Here is a 20,798-nt window from a genome sequence, read left to right on the forward strand (position 1 = left end):
GTTTCCTCGGTGACCTGCCAAAAGAATCTATTTTGACAGTATTTTCTACCTGCTATCCCACCTCTACCTGTGCTCCATCATTTCTCCCCTTCTCGGACAGGAAGCTTGTTGAAGCAAGGATCTTCCTAGGGACTGTCTTTTAAAAGTCATATTCTCACTTCTGATATTGTAAAAGAATTAAGTTAATTTGCTTTATATGAAAAGGTAGGTTTTTTCCTGAAATCGAGGGTCAGATTGGTTTATCCAATGGGGACAATCTTTTTAGCAAGGCCTGCTGTGACAGGACAAGGAGTAATGGATTTAAACTAAAGAAGAGTAGATTTAGACTGGGTATAAGTGAGAAATTTTTTACAATGAGGGAGGTGAAGCACTGGCACAGGTTGCCCGGAGAGGCGGTGGAGGCCCCATCCCTGGAAACATCCCAGGCCAGGTTGGACGGGGCTGTGAGCACCCTGCTCTGGTTAAAGCTGTCCCTGGCACTGCAGGGGCTGGGCTGGGTGACCTCTAAAGGGCCCTTCCAACCCAAAGCATTCCATGATTCTGTGATTCTATGATTCTATCCCGACTGTTCATATGCAGGTTATGTACCTGATATAAATGTACTGAGCCCAATGGTCATTTACCCACTGGAGCTGAAGTTCTGCCCCACAATAACAGTTCCAAAGTGCAGCTCTTGAAAGCTCCTGGGCTTCTTAGACCATGGCAAAAGCACCAAAGGACCGTGGATCAGGATGCCTATGGCCGTATGCCTCGCACTGAGTTGCTTCTCACAGCAAGCAGGACCCTTTATATAGTTACATGCCAGTCCCTTGTGTGCAGGCTTGAAGTCTTAAGAACCTGCAGGTGTTTTCCCTTGGATGTCTTCTATAAAAGGTCTGAGTGATAGAAGCCATGAATCTTTGCAGAGTTTGGTTGTTTTTCATGCCTGAATGGGATCACCAAGCATCCAAATATACTTTTCTACCATGTCCTATAAATGCTTTATCTTCATTTAAATCACAACTACGTTTTAAAGGCAGGATGAATGTAATGATTCACAGCTGATATTGAGTGTTTAAGTCATTATTGTGCTACGAAAAGTATTCTGAAAGTTTAGATTTATAGGAGTGTGAGTAATTTTCTGTCAGCTGGGGATTATCCCCTTTAATCTAAAAGGCTCTCATTCTCTCCATATCTGAGCTTTCAAAAATATTTGCCTGATTGGAATCTGTTGCTCTCCATTGTAAAATAAATCTCCTGCGTGTACAGTGCATGGGAGACTGTAAATGTGAAACTTACTACATTTATTGAAAGTCAAATACTTAAAACTATATCATAAACAATTGAAGTCTCTGAACTCATAGGATATGTTTTCAAAGTGTTGAATAATGGTTTAGCTGTGTATCTCCTGGATTTGGAGTTTTTGTTTGAAGTCACTTAAATTCTCATGAGTCTAATCCAATGAGGATGGTTCTTAAAAAAAAATGCATAGAAAATCGTTGTGGGATTTCTTAGGAGTCTAGAAATTACTTTTCTACCTCTGGCCTTCTGTCTTGCATTGGGTATTCGCTGAAAAACTGGGTGTTCCCCCCAGCAATACGTTGGATGCCAGGTCTGTAGTAGCTATGCTTTTTGAGAAGCTGTGTCCAGAATAATTGCAGGCGTATCTGCCATCCACAAGTAAGAATGGGCATTTTTTGAATGCAAACGAGGTATTTGCACAGCTCATACGGGCTCACATGTAAGGTTTTACAGACGCATACCACCTGCAGGCTTCCTTCCAGAGGTCCGTGATCTGAACTGCATGAACAAGAGCGTACATCAGAAAGAAGCCATTAACATACTGTCTTGGAAATTATTTGAATAGAGCATGGTGTATATGTAACAGTCAGCCATCCTGCCTGGCTTTCCAGAGTCAAGATTCAGTTGGTTTAACATGCAGGCAATCACCTGCAGTAAAACAAATTATAATAAACATCTAAGCTTTGAGGTTTTAGGAAAAAAAAAAAAATCACTCTCTAAGCCTAAAGTGGGGGAGTGAGCATGTTTTGGTAGCAATGCTTCGAGGAGGGACAGTTCATCTCTACCAAAAGGATTCTGGGCTTCCCCGCATTATACGATGAAGGGAAATGGAGTCTTAACAACCCCTGGCATATTGTTAAATGTTTTTGGTATTCCCCTCTCCTTCCTGGCTGTATGAAACTCCTCCAAAGCTCCAAATAAGACCAGCTTGCTTTAACCATTAAGGTTAAATGCCTTACTTTTCTCTTTTCATAATTATAATGACTCTCTCCTAGAGGCCGTAGATGTTGGGATGCTCCCTCAAATTTTCCTTGACGATCGTTACTATGGCTGGATTAGTTTGTTTCCTAAAAACTTACTTGGAGAAACGTCTGTCTTTTTATGTTACTCAATTTTACTCTTTGCAGTAACAAGTCCCAGAGTATGGATAATGTGATACATTTTGTTTGCTTTCTAAATGACTGCCATAATTACATTGGAAAGCAGACTTCATGTACAGTGTGAATCCTTTTTTTCATTAGACACTGCTGGGATCTTCAGGGACTATCAGAAGGCACTTTGCTTAGTCCTGAGGTTGTCAGGACATAGTTTTTCCTCTGCTGCAATTACAACCTGCCATGGAGGTTGCCAGCACTTGGTTTCGACTTCTGTTCAGCAGTGACAGCTTTGTTCTAGGGGACTAAAGATGCTGAAGAACCTAATCTGAGCACAGTTCTCTAAGGAGAGAGAGAGAACAGAGGAAAGCGAAGCTTGGAGTCTCTTTTCCTCCGTTCCAAGGAGAAACAGAGTCCTGGGATGGCCACAGCAAGCCTAGTTCCAGGAGCTGGAAAACAGCTCCTGCAAGGTGTCACCTGGTCTAACTTCGGTTCCCCTTTGCGAAGCTGGCACTGCACAGGAGGTGCTCTGCTCCTGTCAGGCTCGTTCTCACTAAAGACAAACAAGTTTTGTATATGAGCAGTTTGTCCTCTGGGATGGTTGACTCCATTGTGCCAGTTAAATAAGAAAACTGTTTCACCCCACTGAAATTCTTTCCCAGGTGGCATCCTTGCTTGGCTTCATCTGGGCAGTTTTTTCCTAGTTGCTCCTCTTCTTTGGGTAAAAAACTGTTTTTGTTCTTCAAGGTTACTTGCATTCTACCGGTATCTCTGTTTCTGCATCATTCATCCCTGATTGCTCAATTACCCTTCTCCTGCCTTCCTAAGGAATATTTATCTGTCTTGTTCGGATATGAAATGTTGACAGTATGATAATTACGGAACTGTGAACAAATAATCCAGAGTAGTGCAGTTTTGTTTTAATAGGAGAACAAAAGAATCCAAATTGAAGAATCACGTGATCCCTGCATAACAATGGCTTTTGGATTGCAGTTGTTTTCTAGATCCTTCCTGGCAGCTGCATTCCTTCATTTGGACTCTACAGCGTCCCGCCTGTTCCATGGGCATGTTCCATGCAGGTCATCAGCGCTAGCTGGAGAGTGCAGAGACTTCCCAAGTTTTCTGTTACTTTACCGTAAGGCCTTGGCTTGCCTGAAGTTTTTTGGTGGTTCTCTTGGTCGGCGACTAAGGGTGTGTGCTGGCTGAGGGTGACTATTTCAGAGGCTGGGAGAGGAGTCTTCCGCTGGTAGAAAAGAGCAGAAAAGGAAGAGAGTGCAATTCTGCAAAGAAACATTTAGCTGAATATCAGGAAAAATGTCCTGAGAGATACGCGGCACTGAGAGCTGCCAGTCTGTGTAATTCTTTCTGCAGGGCAGTGGGAGAAGACCCTGTGACCAAGACATTTTCAACAAGATAGGTAAAATCTTTACAAAAATAGAGCATAAGCAGCAATCCTGTATCGGCCAGAGGTGGAAAAAGGATGAGATGTTATGTGTTGAAGCTATTGCTTCTTCTGTCTGTGATTTGCTGATATGTGCATGTATTAGATTTGCCATATTCATAATTAACCCTCAGTGCCTCTCATTTGATGTAATTCCAGTTTCCATGACCTAGACAGACCCACACTGTCCCTTTGGTGACCTGTGGGACTTCAGCGCATCTTCATCTGATTTTTCAAATGGACTGAACGGAGTGTTTCCAATGATACTGCAAATTTGATTAATCTTTTGCCATAGAAGGGCAGCGTTGCTAAGCAGCACTTACCAACACGAGCTGTTTCTCACATTCCAGGACTGCTTTATGGCCTGGCTCACAGACATGCCCTCTCGTGCGCTCAAGTTCTGTATCTCTGTGTTTATTCTCTAACTCTGGATGCCAGAGCACAAGTCTGACCGCAGTGTGTGGAGTGGTAGGATTTGAGGTTTTGTTACCATCTATCACTGGACACGCAACGTTTTTGCAGCTGTTTTTTCATTCTTTTGGGGTTTATCTTAATTCCAAGACACTTGTGTCTCAGAGGGGCTTTTCTTATCTCTATAGAATAATGTTTTAAGGTAACATCAGTTAGAGCAAGTTGGTGGTTCGTGGGTAGAGGTTACTTGGTCTTACTCTCAGATGTAAGAGTTCCTTCCTTCACCTCATCTGTGTGTTTCTTTAGGGGCTCACAGGATGACTGCGAAGGGTCCTGAGATTTGTGAAATAAAACTGAGAACTCAATTATGATTAAAACTGAGGGGCTTTTCACCCACTTCAACAAAGTCATGCGTTCAGCCTCCTCTAAACAGAACGAGTAACACATGTTAATCTATGTGTGCATTTCTAGGTCCAGAGATAATGAGCTGTTTTGGTTTTCCTTTTAAGTTCACATCTCTTGTGCTCTGCAGGCTTTTGTAGGCTATTGCTCTTCTTTGCCCTTTCCCTGGGCTTGCGTATTAGGCAAGTCTTACTGATTGGAGCAAGCTGGGGTTTGTCACATAAACAGAATTTGGGTTTGGTGGTTGATGAACTCACAAGAATATAACTTCTCAAGGTTAACTCAGCAAGGATCCTCATAAGTTTGGGGATGTCTTCAATTTCGAACGACACTCTGGCTGACAGTCTCCTGCCTACCATATGCCCAAGTTCGAAACAGATCCTGTGCAAGCATTTCACATGCTAGAAATGCACTCTTCGGGGAGGGGGACCCCACCGGGGCTGTCTGTTCGGTCACCTCATGAATAGAGCCCTTTATCACATCTGACAGGAGGAGGACTGGATGATAGGAAAACAACTTATAACTTACAAGTTCAAATCCAAAGGGCTGACAGTAATAAATTATATATGAAGTGTTTGAAAGAATACATATACTTACAGGCACATGCCTCTATACACTGAACAAATGAAAAATATTTGATCCATAAAGGTCAGTGCTATTCATGAAATTCCCTTCCTTTCTTGTATCAATGCCAGGAGACCACTCGGTGGATTACTTCTGTTCTTGGGCTTCCGAGAGACACATCAGATGCCTAAACTCACCCTCCGTGGTTTTTTTTGGCCTGTGCACTTCTTACTGTAGTTTAATGCAGTCCTGTTCTACAAAGAGAATAGTAGAGATGTACACTTAGGTGTCTTTACCTGGCAACAAACAGTATCAAATGCTGCCCAAAAAAGGTTTCTATTTTATTTTGAAAGCTAAGGCTAACATTGGTAATTGTAGAAACAGGTAAACTCGCTTTTTTTGGTACATTTATGGCTATAATAGGATGGTTAGCATTGGCAAGGCTCTACTTGGTTCACAAATAGAAATATTAATTATCCATTGAGTGGAGCCTCAGTAAAAGGGGATTTTCATGTACTGTGGAAGAACAGCATAGATACTGTGCAAGAGCAGAAAAAAAAAAAAAAGCTGATTCCAGAATTAAAGAAGTTTAATATAAAAAAAATAAACTGAGATTCTAAAGCACAGAATAAGGACAGGCCTGGTAGAAAAGATTTACTCCCAATCTTACACCTGTAAGCTTATCCCTGACATACGAGAAAAAATGGACACCCCATATGAAATACTGCATTACACGTTTATACTCGCGGCAAGAACTTATTTAGGGCAGTTTCATTATTATGAGTAGTGAAAAAATTTCTGACGTCCTCTCAAGTCCTCTGTAGCTGAGATTTGCTTGCACTGAAACAAAAAGATATGGAGGAACTATAAAAATAACCCCATCTGTTCACTAGTTCCTGTGATATGTCTTTATAGTGTTTGTTCTGTGTGGTCTTTGGGTAAGAGCATAAACCAGGACTTCTGCCTCTTTCTTCAGCGTTCCTGTTAGACCAGCCCTCTCCAGTCCCCGTGGTTCAGACCCTCGCCACGCTCTTCGCTTTGCCCCATGTGTGTTTGGCCAGCCCCTCTCCCTGTTTTCCTTGCTCGTTGTGCTTAGAAAATACTGAGAGCTGCCAGGACTCTTCCAAAGAAAGCTGCTCTTGATGCATCCAGCTTGATTTATTGATTTTTTTTTTTTTTAATTTCATATATATTGTGTTTCCATGGTGCTGACTTTTACCTTTAAAACTTTATCATGTGGGATCACTGCGAATGAACATTAATGGTGTGGGAGTCAGTTCCAGACTTGCATCATTACTTTAAGTTTTAATAAAACAGGAGCTCGAGATTTTGCTGTCTTTAATAGTCTACTCTGTTTTGCACCCCTCCCTTTTTCTCTCTTCTTTCCAGTTTTCTTATCATTGGCCGAGGGTGTGTGGAAGTACACAGTTTCTGCATCTCAAAGTCATACGGTTCTGATGGGTTTGCACATATGCTTTAAAAGTATTATAATATTAAAAATATTCAAATATTATAATACAATACCAGATTATTTCCAGGTTCTATAGTAATTGGAAAAGCCAAAATTGATAAGCAGGAAAAATTAAAATGAGAGTCCCACCTTCCTCCATCTGGAGCAAGATGATGCTGATTTGGGGTTTGTCCAAATATGTAAGAAAAAACAGCCGAAATCACTGCAGACTTAATTGTCCTGTTGTGAATTGCGCCCGTCCTGTTATAGCTTAAGTAGCAGTGGTTGTGATTAAGCCATTCCTCAAAAGGATTTGTTTGGGGGTTTTTCTGCCTTCGTTCTTTGTGTCTTATTATAACTTCTTATAACTTCAGTCAGCTCTTTTGATTAGAGCAGTTGTATTCCTGACTTGATGTCAGAGTCAAAACTGCAGAAACAAAACAAGAAAAGCAAGGCCCTTGCACTTAAAAAAATTAAATCACTGCACAGTGCAAGCTCCGTATGTCTTTTTCTTGCTAGGCTAGTTGAGTTCTGTGCCTCACTCCTCTGTGGGCTTTGATGGATGGCAAATTTCCATATGACTGTGCAGGTTTGCGTGGTACTGTAGTCTTGACCGGAATAGTTGTCTCTACTCTAAAGACCCTAAAATATCTCCTCTTGTTCTGAAGAAGTTAGGCTGTGCAAGGGATGTACTTATACGGTTAGTACCTCTGCTTACATTTTAAAGCGTATTTCATGATTTACTTTATGTCCACTGCCTAAAAGGAAGTTAATATTAACCTAAGTTTTGCTTCATTGTGTTCCAGTAGAACTTGAAAAGTCGTTTGGGCTAAACAAAGACAAATCTGTACTCAGTGAAGCAGAAGCGTTATTCTCATTCGTGCAAGTTCTGCACGAGCTCCGAATGAGCTGACGCGCCTACGCCTCGCAATGCGGCACGGTAGAAGACGGTTACGTTGTGCAAGCAATGCAGCCACACTGCACCCGGGCTAACCGCTGCAGGGGTGCCCCGGCCCCGCGTGGGCAGGGTGCTTCTGCACCGCCCTGAGTCCAGGCTCAAGTAAGGACCCTCAGCACCACAGGTTGTGGCATCTCACGGTTTTCTGCTGTGGCAAATTCTGAAGGGATTCTTGGGCTCTGCAGAATTCTATTTATTGTCATTTCATACAGTCTATTAACTTCTTCTGAATGAAACCTTCCTAAATTAGTAGTTTAATCTTTTCTAAGATATTTTTACTGGTGGTAAATGCTGCCCACACATAGGAAGACACAAGGCTGCCCTAGACAGCTCTCAGTATAAACTTAAAAGCATATGAAGAACATGTAATATAAAGGGCAATACTTTAATTACTAGAACTCACAAGAATGCAGCAAGGCTAGAGGAGTAGGCAATGTTCATAGGGTAGGATTAGCCTCATTTGTCTGGAGATCAGAATCAAATGTTGTTTAAAGTCATAAATGAAGAAGAAATGGATGCTGTTCTTATGATCTCACCAGGAAAGCACGGCGGTCACACCCCAGGTCGGATTCTCTCTCTCTTCTCTTTATGGAGACCAACTCCTCTGTCTTTTTTTCTTACCCCATCTAAAAATTACAGAAGGTAGTAATTCACACATTAGACTTTCTGATCTCTGGCACACACTACAGAGGTGCTAAGTATTGCTGTAGCAGCATAATTTATCAGCATTAAAATCTCTGCCATATCATTCTCCCAAGGAAGCTAGCAATGAAAACTGAAAATGGTACAGTGTGATCTCCTTCTGCTAGCAATGACTGTAAAAACAATGGGAAACAGAAGGAAAGTAATGTCTTACTGCAACTCTAAATTCTAATTTCCAAATCCTGCACGAATCATCTAACAGTTGTCGAGATGTGAAATATAAGGTAGTGAAAGAAAGCTGTGATCATTTGCCGCAGCAAGGATTTGGTTTTTTCCTTATCAATTCCCTGTCCAGAGTTCAAAGCTATTACTGGATTTGAAGAAGTGACTTGATAATATGATGACATACTTGTGGCTAGGCTGGCAGTGATAAAGGAAGTCCAATCCCTTGCTTCTGGGCAAAAACTGCTCACCAGTGGCGTTTAGGGAAATACCGCATGATTGGCCAGTTGCATATTTTTGATCTTTCCCTTCACAGCGAATGTTGGCTCGTCTCCATAGCAGGCAACCAGAGGCCTGATCTAGCCAGAAGAACAAGCGCGTGAAGAGTTGATATCAAGAGTATGAGGCTGATAGCATGTCGGTATCATGAGTATGCGGCTGGCTAAGGTCTGAGTGCCGAGGGAAGTATCTTAGCAATGTTCTAGATAATGCAGATCCTCAAATTTCACAGTCATGTTTCTCTACGCTATAAAAAATTCTCTAAAAGTATTTCTCATGGACAAAACACTTTTGAAAAGGCCTTTGTTATCTTATGCGTTGGCTTTGTGTAAGATGGCGAAGCGTATAACCTGTGTTAGACACATCATCCCATTTCAATCATGCAAATAGCTCCCGGAGAAATATTCAGTTCATATGAATGCATGTTACATACCTTGTTTGTAAGTAAAGTGGCACTTAATAAATGCGAAACACCTTTGGTTATCTAGATGTTTCAAATTCTTGATGCACTTACAAACGGGAAAGTCACTTCCATAACAAGAGTCGCACAGACTGCCCCAGGAAATTTTGCAACCTGAGAAAGACATAATGTGACCCGTGAATATCCTAGGTGGGGAAGGAGCGTTTAAACAGCATGAACAAATGACAGGCTAGATATGTTAGACTGTGATTATCTTCTTGCAAGACATGTAAAGGGTATTAATTTACAAAAGGGAGCTGCTAAAGGCTACATGACCTATATCCATTCCTTAAGGTTGACTGGAGAAACTACTGAGACTCATGCCTGGAGCGGAGGAGCGCTCTGTGGGTACGTCTGGGATGCTGGCATAGTACCCAGTGGAAAGATACCCGTTCTTCTCACATTTCTTTCCTTATGCGTGTCAAAATCTGTGCGTGATCCAGCGGATATCTTACCCCCTTTCCTGGGGATGGGGAAGGGTAGCGGCGTGTGCAGAACCTCCGGTTGTGCAGCGATTTGCCGAGTTGTTAATACCTAGCTAATTTATTTCTTTGGTATGATGGTGTGTAAAAGGAACGCTTCTTTAGGCTTCACCCAAAATCTTGGCTTCTCTTTAAAATGCTACCCCACTTTCTCCAGCTAATGTGTTTGACCCACTAAGACTATTCTCAGATGCCGTAAGTGCTGGACACCACAGTAGTATTATACTTTTATTGCCTTATTTAGCCAAGAGATTAAATGTAATGCTCAGATTATGTAGAACATTAACTCCTAACAATAAGCAAATAACACATTAGAAGCTTTGCTATTAAAACGTTTAGTGCTGGCTTTGCCGTGGAGCACTACAGGAGCCGTGACTTATGTTTCGTGAGGGAGGAGGCACAGCGGAGAAGGCGCTGAGCGTTCAGTGCAAGGGTCTCTTTCTTCTGTAAAGGTAGTGCATATAGCTGCTGAGTCCATATGCTGTGGTTGTGCATGCTTTACAGGATATTTTTACATGTAGCTAAGCCACCTGAGTCCAATTCTGCCAGCCATGGCTGAAAATCTGGGGGGTTTCGATCAGGTAATTAAGTTCTTGCCTGTCTCCTGGCCGCTGGTGAGTGGGTGGTGTCTTCTGCCCGTGCCTGCGAGATGGGGCTGCCAGCCTGGCCAGGCTGGGCCAGCCGGAGCCCCGCGTCGCAGCCTCTCCTCCCGTCAGGAGTTGCAATGTGCTAGTCTTGTCTTTCAGACAGTATTTTTATGTGAGCTGATGGTTGCCAGGGTAACGGAGGCTTCGGGGAGTCTCGCGCCGACGCAGCGCCCTGGCCTCGGCGAGCGCTGGGAGCAGATGTTGGCTGCGAGCTGGGGAGCCGGGCTGACGGCGAGGAGCAGCGCTGCCGGCAGCCGTGCATGAAGGGAGCTGGAGAGAACAATTTGCCTGGCTGCGCTCGGTGCAAGAGAGCAGGTTGAGGGCTCGCTCTCTCTTTCTCCCTTTTTTGTTGTAATTTAGTATTCTTGTCTCACCCCACAGGGGTTCCTCAGCCGTCGGCTTAAAGGCTCCATCAAAAGGACAAAGAGCCAACCGAAGCTTGATAGGAACAGCAGCTTCCGGCACATTTTACCTGGCTTCAGGAGTGTGGACAATGAAAGGTAAGGGGACATTTCTCGGAGGGTGGGGAGGAGGGTGTGTGAGACAGCATGAGGGTATCAATTTCTCCAGGTCTTGGTAATATCTTGCTTATCTCGCTCAGAGCAAGGGCCACATCTGTGACAGAAGTGGACTTGCTTAATTGCAAGAGGGGTAATTTTAATGTGTTGGCGAGTATATGGTGCAAGCCCTGCCTTTTTAGGTTAAATAACGTGTACGGAGAAGCCTGACTGCTCTGCTTTCTTCTCCCCAATAAATCCTAAGTTGGTGCACCAGCATATAAATAGCACATAGATGCAGCAGCCAGAGCCGACTGATGCAGGTGAGGGAGGGAGGGAGGAATGTTCACACACTGGACTACGCTGAACATTACTGGGTTACGCGTTGTATGAACAGTAACATAGAACAATGACAGCCACCACCTCCCCAAATCCCTCTCTCCCCCTCGCACGCACATACATCTTCAGCATAGCTGTTGACTGCCGTCATTATCCTGAGATGGATTCTCGGCATGTGGCCGAAGCTGCTTTTTCTGGCTGAGCCATGACAGGATCTTTCAGTCCAGGAGGGATGTGTTGCAGGGAATGTGCAGATGGATCAGAGGAAGCATTTGACGTGGGATGGCCAGTATTGGAGCAAACTGCAAGCAAAATAAAGGGGAAATGAGACCTTGGTTTTCTTCTTCAGCTCAGTTAGAAAGTAAAGTAGCCCTTTAGTGGATTTGTGTGTATTTATGTACATGGAGATTTATGTCAGTGTATGCATCAGACAGACGTACATTCCAGGTAAATATATGTGTAAATTCACATGCAGATCAAGGTCATGGCTGGGTAAGACAGACTGCATTACCAACCACAGAAACAAACTAGTGGTTTGCTTCCAAAAGGAAGATCTTTCAACCTTTCGTGAATCATTTTGGGGAATGACACAGAAGTATTGAAGTGCCAAGAAAAGTCTATGTCTGAAAAATACGCCAAATTGGATGTACTCTGATGTAACCATTTTGTAGCAGTGGCATTTTAAAATATGAAGAGGGTACTTTAGAATCCATTGAGTAAATGCTTCGCTTTTAAAAGCAATGACAACTTTTACTTTGTTTTAGCTATACTTGCTCATTCACTGGAGGGGCCGTGAATTGCTGAAGCCCGCAAATGACAATTGTCAATTTTTCCTTACCTGACCTATTACAGCCTCTTAAGCTTTTTTGTTCTGGATTCTGCAAGTAAAAGGATTGTGCTGGTCAGTGCAGAGTAATATTTCAGGGGTTACTATCTGGGAAGACAGAGTTGATTTGATTCCTGTGCTGCAGTTTTCACAAACGCTCGAAGTAGGGCACTGTGTTCCATATGGAAGACGAGCGAGTGTAGCCAGGCGGCCGGGAATCTGCCTACAGCGCTGCGGCTTCACTCAAAGAACAGGCAAATTAGGCAATGTTTTCTTTCTACCTAGGTGAGTTTTGTTTCTTTCTGTGAAGTGGCAGTGTAGGACATGGGAATTAACTGTTTCTGCCAGCCCCGCAGCCAAAGCCATTTTCCCAAATTAAGCTTTGTAATTTCCCTGTCCTCCCAGCGCAAGAGCCCTGGAGCTCGCTGGGCAGCGTCCTTTCAGACCGAGCCAGATTTACTGCAACTTTTCTTTAAAGAGATTCAGCGAGTGGCTGTAGTGTTTTTTCAGTGTAGAGCTTAAAGGGTGTGTTAGAGGAGAGGTAGCATTTGGCAGCTTTCAATAAAACCCGGGGATTTGCTTATATGAGTATTTAGAAACGAAAAATGAAAGGCTAAAATTAGGCAGGTATCACTCAGAAATACACTTCATCTATGCTACATAGGCATGCCCTGATCTGGGGGAAACTGTCTGACGCTCGGTAGCTTTTGACAGCAAGCGTTTAGTCCCCTAGCTGTCATAGTAGTGTCAGATCTATAATGTAAGCAAGCATCCTTCTGCAGAAGATCTTGGCCTTACGTACTGTTGCTCTCGGAGAAGTGAAAGAAAAGCAGCAGCTGGGCTTCTCTGTCATGCATCGAGGTTTTGGTTACGGAAGATAATTTTATCTTCCTGAACGTTCCCATCCACATCTGCTAAAATGCACAACGCACTCACTTCTGTATATGAAAGGGCTTGAGTCTTTTAGATCACTCTCGTGCATTTTCTGCTGTGCTCCCTTGTCTTTCTTGGAATGCAAGAACTGTTTCAAAGAAGCATCTGGTATTGGAATATTTGCCTCTTAAATATTTGATTCTTGACTCCATCTTGTATCCAAGCGGATTGTTCGCAAACTGCTCCTTTGCTGATGGAAGTAACCATTATAACAGCGTTCTGTTCTGGAGCTTTGTAGAATTTTTGCGGGAGATGCCATAGCAAAAATGAATAGTGCAATAAATGCAGTCAGAACACTCTGGGTTGAAATACTGAGCTATAGCGGATCATAAATGATTCTGTTACTTGGCTTCTGTGTATCTAAATTGGTATTGTGTCATGCCTCTTCGTTTCTTGATTTTTCCTTTTCTTGCATGTCCTGTTTATCCTGCTACGTGCAGCAGATGCGTATGAATATATGAAATGAGCACATACATGTACAGAGGGCTAACTAGGTGGTCGTGGCATGTATGTAGAGCAGAGAAGAGAATATAAACAAACATATCTATGCTTTTTATCCTGCGTTTGATTAATGCAGGCATTTAAATACATCATGCAAATTTAAAATGGAAAATTGTTACCTCCTACAATAGTGAGAAATTTGTAGAGTGTCAGTTTTGTAACGAAGGAAAACAAGGAAATAACATTAAACATCGCAAAAGTCACAGACTGTCTCACTGGCATTGGTTCAGAATCGCCTTGTTCCTTCTGTGCCAGTGGAGTCTGGTTTTCCTACCTTGCGCTGGCACAAAGAGAACAGCCAGGTTTCCAGCAGAGTCTTGCGGAGCTGCTCGTACAAAGCGTGGTTGCTGCGTCCTGGGGAGGAGCTGACAGCTCTGAAATGGGGGGGTTTCTTTGTCGAGTTGCCGTGCCATCTACCAGGGCCCCACGTCCCTTGCCGGGCAGCTGTCTGCACTTCTGCCGTGGCGTGTGTGTGTGTGTGTGTGTTCGGAGCAACTATGAAAACTTGGAGAATTCTGGTTTAGTAAAACCTTGGCCAACCATTTTTTTCTCTATAGAGAACATCCGAGGAATTGCTCAAAGTGGTGCGTTAGAAAAATGCACTGATTACAGTCAAGCAGAACATGTGTTTGTAGAAAAAACATGGTTGGTTCTCATGGTATTGGATTTTACATTGACTGAGAAGACACCTTTTCTTTGAAAATAAAATGTGGAATAAGGGATTTGCACTAACTTCAGTAAATTACTGTGGGGTTCATGTTGATGTAGTTGGCCAAATTTTGCCAGTCTTTTGCATACTGATTTTTCTCTAGGAGTCCTGTTACAGTAACAGTAATAAAATTACTGACTGTGAATAAGAGAAGCAAAATCATACAAAGTATAACTATATTCTGTATGAGAGGTGCGTTTCTTTGCTACAATCGGTTTATATAAATGTGAGATTTAAAGGAGGATTGTGGAACGAGTGCTCCTTTCAATTTGTTGGCTGGTCAGATTGCTTGTTAGAGCTAAAAAGGGTTCCGTTAAAGTGGCTTTTTGCTAACAATGTCTCCTGCATCCTGATTTATTACAGCAGCTAACAAAGTTTTTATCATGGAGTGCTGAATGTTTGTCTTTGTAGCAGCCTCTCTGGAATCAGCCACAAATCAAGCATTTGGCAGATGGATTTTTCTTAATTGGACCCACATTTCTCCTACAAAATCTGTGATGGAGAAAGTTTCTGGGTTGGGCTTTGGGCACAGAGAGTAGAGCCAGAGAACTGAGAGAAGGGTATTCTGCTGCAGTTGTTAATTATTGTTGTTATAATTGTTGTTATATTGTTGTGCATTTCTGATTGCTTTCTTGTTGTAGTGGCCTTTTCAGTCACTGCTGTCCCTTTGTTACAGTGATCTTTTAAAAATAATTTCTGACAGTTTGTCAGGAATTTAGAAAGTAGGTTTATATGGGTGGTGGGTTTTTTTTTTTAATCTAAATACATGAACTTGGTCCCTTCTCCTCTGAAACTGGCAAAGGCTGCCGTGATTTTACACCAGCACTGAGAGGGCAGGGACACAGGAACGCTTCATGGGACAAATGCCTTCAAACTGTCTTGATTTGGTGGAAAACAGGTACTCTGTGTAACTCCGTAGTCCGATGCAAGCCCCGAGTTGATCGTTCTAGGGAGACTTTTCCTCAGTGCACCTAGAAGCCATTTAGTGCTAAGGGACTCTCAATTACTAACATTTGTGATTATTTTGCAAGGGTTTTTTTTCATAATTCCAGAAGATAACATTCTATTTAAGCTTTTTCTTGGCACTACAAAAGTCTGAGCATATGGTTGATTGTTAAATGAGCCTCAGCCTTGGAAGGGGTACTGCCGTGCATTAATAACAGCAACGACTCGCACTACTGCGACTTCCTCTTTAAACTACTTGGGGTTTTTTTTAATCCCATCAAAAATTTTTGCTTATAACCCACAGAGGGAAGAGGAAGTGTACCAGTCATGTACCGCAGTGCATTTAATTCCTAATCTAGTGCTTATGCAGTCTGCTCTATGGGTTTTCAAATGTTCATAAAGCTTATTTTGATGCAATAGGAGAGCATCGATAACTTATGAACGCCTGCACTCTTGTAGTAAACTTAGTCTGTGAGTTCTTTTTAGATCTAATTATCATTTGTTTATTCCCAACAAACTTGATATGCCAAATACTTTTAGGCATGATGAAATTGGTGGAGTTTGAGGAGCATGTGGTGAGCGCTGCATTACAAAGGACGACGAAGTCACCGTTTCCTTTGGAAAGAGGAATGACTTATCCTGCAGGACCGGGACATGGGCGGACCCCAGAGCGCGTGAGGGGCTTTCAGATCTGTGTGAACAAGTGCCAGAGAGCTTGCTTTCTCTTCTGCCTCCTTATTTAAATGGCATTAGCCAGTGAAGCTTTCTGAGTACCAAGACTTATAATACTAGGTGCACAGTGAAGGGTGACACTAACGGCGTGTTAAGTACAGCACAGGGGCCTCAGGTTTTCATGATAATGAAAATATTTTGAGGGAAGTCTGCTGAGTTTGTATAGGGAGACCATTTGGCAGTGTCAACAATAACTGAAATGCAAAATAAAACATCTTGCAAAGGCAGGAAGGGGAGCATCCAGCAGGTAAGGATGCCTGCTTTCCGGTGCAGTGGGTAATGTCTGCTCCCGCTCCCCCCGCCGTCAGGGAACAAATGTAGGCAGCTTAGAGATTCAAGGGCAGTCTCAGGATTGAGAGATAGAAACCTGCGTTTATATCAAGGCTACTTTGTCCTGGAATATGCAAATCAGCCTTTTAATGGGGTTCCTTTGCAAAATATTGCTTGAACCAGAAAGGTAATTACTGATCTCTAATTAATGGCTGCATTAGGAGGCTGGAGTAAAATGAGAGAGAACTGCTTTGAAGGAGAGATGCAGGAGGGAATTAGCGGTTCTCCCCAGAAACTGTTATGTTCCTCATCTTCTTCTCACAGTGTTAGGAAGTTTGGAAACTGGTATTCAAATATCTATAAAAGGATAATGCGCTTAATGGAAAGAGGTGATTTTGGAGGGGTTTTTTGGGAGGCATTGACACAGAGAAATCCTTTCTAGGGAAGAAAGACTAATACTCTGCTTTGTAAAAATAATGTATAGTTCCCTCATAGACGTGGTTTGGGTTTCCATTGGGTTAAGAGTGGCATTTATTCCCCTTCACAGTCAGGCTGATGCTGCAGTTAATGGCTGATGACAGGGGCAGTTAGCGCAGGAGCGCGGCCCCGGCAGTGACAGCGGAGGCTCGGCAAAGCTCAAGCCCTTCCCCGGTCGGTGTTCTTTGCATTACATTTTCTTGATTAAAGGGAGTAGAACTCCTGGTAAATCTGGAAGGTTGCAGATCAATGGCACCGGCCCATGGATGTAGAAATATTTGTTATAAAGCCCCACTCAGCAATATGCTGCTCCTCGTGGCTAAAGCCATTTAATAACCCCAAGAGGGGCAGAGACGGACTGAACATAATGTGGTGCCTTTCGGCATCTCCCAAGACAACAGCAAGGTCTCAACTATTCCTCCTGTTAAACTGGCTTGTGCACAGGCACGTGAGTCTGTGATTTGTATCTGAGGCTACCTGAGGTAAACGTATTCGACATTCTCGAAGACATACATAAACGCTTCCCCTTATCCTACATATTCAAACTAACTTCCTAATGGAACAGGGAGGTCATGTCTAATATCTTTCAGTAAAAGACTATATTAATTCCTAGAAATTTTTCAAGCCACAGTAAAATGTCAAGGGAAGGGCTAAGAGGCTGGAATTATTTTAATAGCCTTCTTCACGTTTCTCCGCTTCCCAGTTTCCTAACAGTCCAAAGAAACAGCGCAGTGCCCCACAGGGTACAGCTTGCGCTTTGACTCGACTTGGAGTCATGTAGCAAAATTATAAAATCCTTCCTGCTTAGGCATATGCAGTGCTACTGGGATAATTGGCTTCATGCATCTTACAATTAGCTTGCAAAAATATGTTTTGCATTCCTGACCTTTTCTCTATAAGCAAGACCATTGTTTCACTGTCCTGCTTAATTACAAAATATAGTGTTGTGTGAGGATAGAGATGACATCGTTGTATCGTTGGCTCTAATTTGACGAGACATCATAATGGGGAGTTTTCATACTGAGGGCACTGAATTAGTGTAGCATGAAGCCACATTTCTCTAAACCTGCTAAATAAGGAGAAGTTAATTTTATGCTCTTTTTGACGTTTGTAATCAAAGCATTGTATTACAGCTGCAGATGGTTAGCATTTGAAGAATGTTTGGTAAATGCCAACAATCGGAAGGCATTGTTTCTGCAGAGGAAGATCAGGTTGATTAATGGATAGAAGGCTGCTTTCTTTTCATTTTACTGTTCTCCCAGTCTGAATACATATTATTGACTCATTTGGCCATTGCCTGGCAGACGTGATGTTGTGGTGCATCAGTGTACACCTCAGGGTTACAAGCAGATAGTTCTGTTTGTATTCTTTCAGAAAAGACTCTGAGCGAGGGTGACAGTCAAGTTACATTGTGGCTGATGGTGTCTTGATATTCTTCAGATCGAAGACAGACACCGCTACTCCCTTGCATTAACATTTTGTTTCCAAGCAGACCATTTATTCTGACTTTGCCCTGGTGAGATTTTCATGTGCATGAATTTCAGTGCAATTACATTACCATTGCTCTTCATGTCAATAAAGTCAATGAAAAAAAAGAGAAAGAAAATGCCATCACTACAGCTTTTATACCAGAAGATGCCTTCTGTTAGTTCTAGACTCCTCTGCTTTTTTAATTATTATTTGTTTACAATAAAAACTCAAGATACTTCTACCCCAGGCTTAAACATTCTGGCACACAATGAAAACTGCTCATGATGAAAACATTACTTTTGAACTAAGAGGAGCAGTCTTGCTTTCCCCAGCCCACTGTCTCCTGGCCACGTGTTCCCCTTGCAATCACGCAATCTTAGGAAGGTCAGCGAGTTGATTCAAAGGGAAATTATTATTTAGGGGAGTGATTTTCTGTTTGATTAGGGCACTGAACCAACTCATGCAACTGCAGAGTAACAGGAAGATGGCAGAAAAAGGACTTTTCCTATCAATGGCAGCGTGCAGTTGCATTTAATGAGATATAATGTCAAACTGCACTCCCAGTTTCGGCCCCTAGCGCTGTGTAGGCACAGGGGAGGGATACGTACCCGGCATCTGCCTCGGTTTTCCATCTTTCAAAATGGAATTTCCCATCTCATAGGAGAGGTGCATTGCTTGATGGATCAAATTTTTTCTGTCCTCTACTGTGTCATTTCTACTGGCAATTAGTATTAGCAATAGATGTCTTTCTCTGTTGGAAGGAGAAAATGTTTAAAAACAAGTTTCACTCCTGTTTATCGAAACTGCAAAACCTTGATTGGAAAATCTGCGTGAGGGGCAGAGACAGAGTTCTGAGTGAACACACAACAAGTGAGGTGGGCAAGGTTTTCAAGCCTTTGTTCAGAGAGCTGGGAAACGCCGATGTTTGACATGTATATCTTGTTATCCAATTTCGTATTGCAGTGGTCGTGCACAGAAATCCGTTGATTGTAGCTGGAGGCAGCCTGCGCGCTGAGCTCACTGCTGGCAGTTAGTTGTACAGAGCACTGGATATAATGATGTTCAAGACTTGTGAATATAAAATAACTATGTCAAGTTCATCCATCAGCTGGGAGGGAAGAAAAAAACAGACTGAGGAAAAATACGCTCCTCTGTCCTTCCTCCTTACCATACTCTTTAATAATACCTTACGATATGGAGCCTCTTCTTAAATGATTATTAGGGAGATTTCAAGTAGATTGTTCACGTATGGATATCTTCTTATGAAACTGATATTGTGATCTTGTTTATCTGGTTGGCAGTGTTTATAACTTTAATCTTCAGTACAACTACAGAATGTCGCACTTAGGTCCTCTTCAGGAAAATCCAGGTCAGGTGTGACAAAAAGAAGCAAGAACTGATTTTAATTGAATTAAACCAGTGCATTTTAGCTAGAATTAAAATGCAATTTGTTTAAAAATACTTAACTGATTTGAATCAAAGCCAGAAATATGAATTTAGCTTTAATCCACATGTGTTATGTAAGTAATTATACGAGAAAGGGATGTGGCGTGCATTGTGCGTGATTGATAGCGTGCAGGAGGGTGGCATTCATTCAAAAAATGATGTAAATGTATTAGTAATTGTAAAGCCATAGGTATTATATCAGACTGTCCCCTTCGCTCGCGTTTACAAATGTCTCTGGGATTATGTCGCCCCGTACAATAGCCCCGTGCTCCGTTGCTGGCACATGAGGGATTACACGCATCCCCTGTTTGAACCATTGAGTGCTGCTTCCCCGCAGGAGTCCCTCTGCAAAGGGGTAGTTACCAAATGATTTACACAACTCTGCTGTATGTACCTTGAATAATTAATATTTTGCCATCCTTGCTGTGTGGGGAGATGTGTTCCGTTATGGATGTGTTTGTTGCTATATAGTAACACTTTAAATGATATGTATATATACAGAGAGAGAAAGAGAGGAGGACTTACATATTAATTTCTCTTTTTTTGTGAGAACAAAATTTTTTAAAAATGCATTGCTTCTGAGAATTGAAATGCAAGGCTGAGGGCTGCTATCAGCTCATCTTGGAATCTGTTGTTTATCCGCTGCCCGGGCATAATCCTCCTGGGCACTAAGGAAGGCCAAGCGCCGTCCTGTCGGGATGCGAATCCCGGCTGCAGGGCAGGCTCTTTGTGAGCCGGGATGTGACATTTCCCTGGCGAGGGGTAACGTGCCTCCCGCGCTGCTACCTGATCAGCCATCACGCCGCGCGCTGGATTTCCCTCCAGGCACAGAAAGACCAATTCTGCAACTAGTGCAGGGTGAGACACAGACGCTTTGGAGACTTCTCAGTTATCCCGTTCTCTTGAATTTGTAATATGAAGAGTCTGGAGTGCGTGTGTGTGTGAGAGAGATGTTTGGCGTTTTCAATTACAGTAAAAAATGTTTCTTGCTACCTTGTGACGTACCAACAATTTTAGTCCTGGCTATTGCTAAAACCCAGTGAGAAGATAATTTGAATTCAAGTTGCCAGTTGCTTTAATTTGGTGGTACTCAGATCAAGAGGTTCGGCTTAGGACTACTGTAAAGGGAAGAGACATTTGTATCTTTTCTCCTACACATTCACATTCTGAATCAGTGGAGGAGACGGAGGTATAAAATTTGGCTGTTTGTGAGCTCTCTTTTAACTTTTGTGCTTTCAGAAGATCGGCTTTGCATGGTTTAAAAACCATGGTGCAGCATTTTTTATTTCTTCCCATACATGCCGAAATGGTTGCTTTAAT

At 42.6% G+C, this 20,798-nt stretch overlaps 1 protein-coding gene across 1 annotated transcript in view; it reads left to right on the forward strand.

The window, feature by feature from the left end:
* The window catches only part of DAB2IP (DAB2 interacting protein), a 166,087-nt gene that overhangs the window by 36,501 nt on the left and 108,788 nt on the right, over window positions 1-20,798 (forward strand). Inside the window, exon 3 of the mRNA XM_075716380.1 lies at window positions 10,715-10,833. Within this exon, the coding sequence (XP_075572495.1) occupies window positions 10,715-10,833 (119 nt within the window). The remainder of the gene's footprint in view (window positions 1-10,714; window positions 10,834-20,798) is intronic.

The sequence above is a fragment of the Pelecanus crispus genome, chromosome 9 (assembly GCF_030463565.1).
Source record: "Pelecanus crispus isolate bPelCri1 chromosome 9, bPelCri1.pri, whole genome shotgun sequence".
Classification (NCBI taxonomy): domain Eukaryota; kingdom Metazoa; phylum Chordata; class Aves; order Pelecaniformes; family Pelecanidae; genus Pelecanus; species Pelecanus crispus.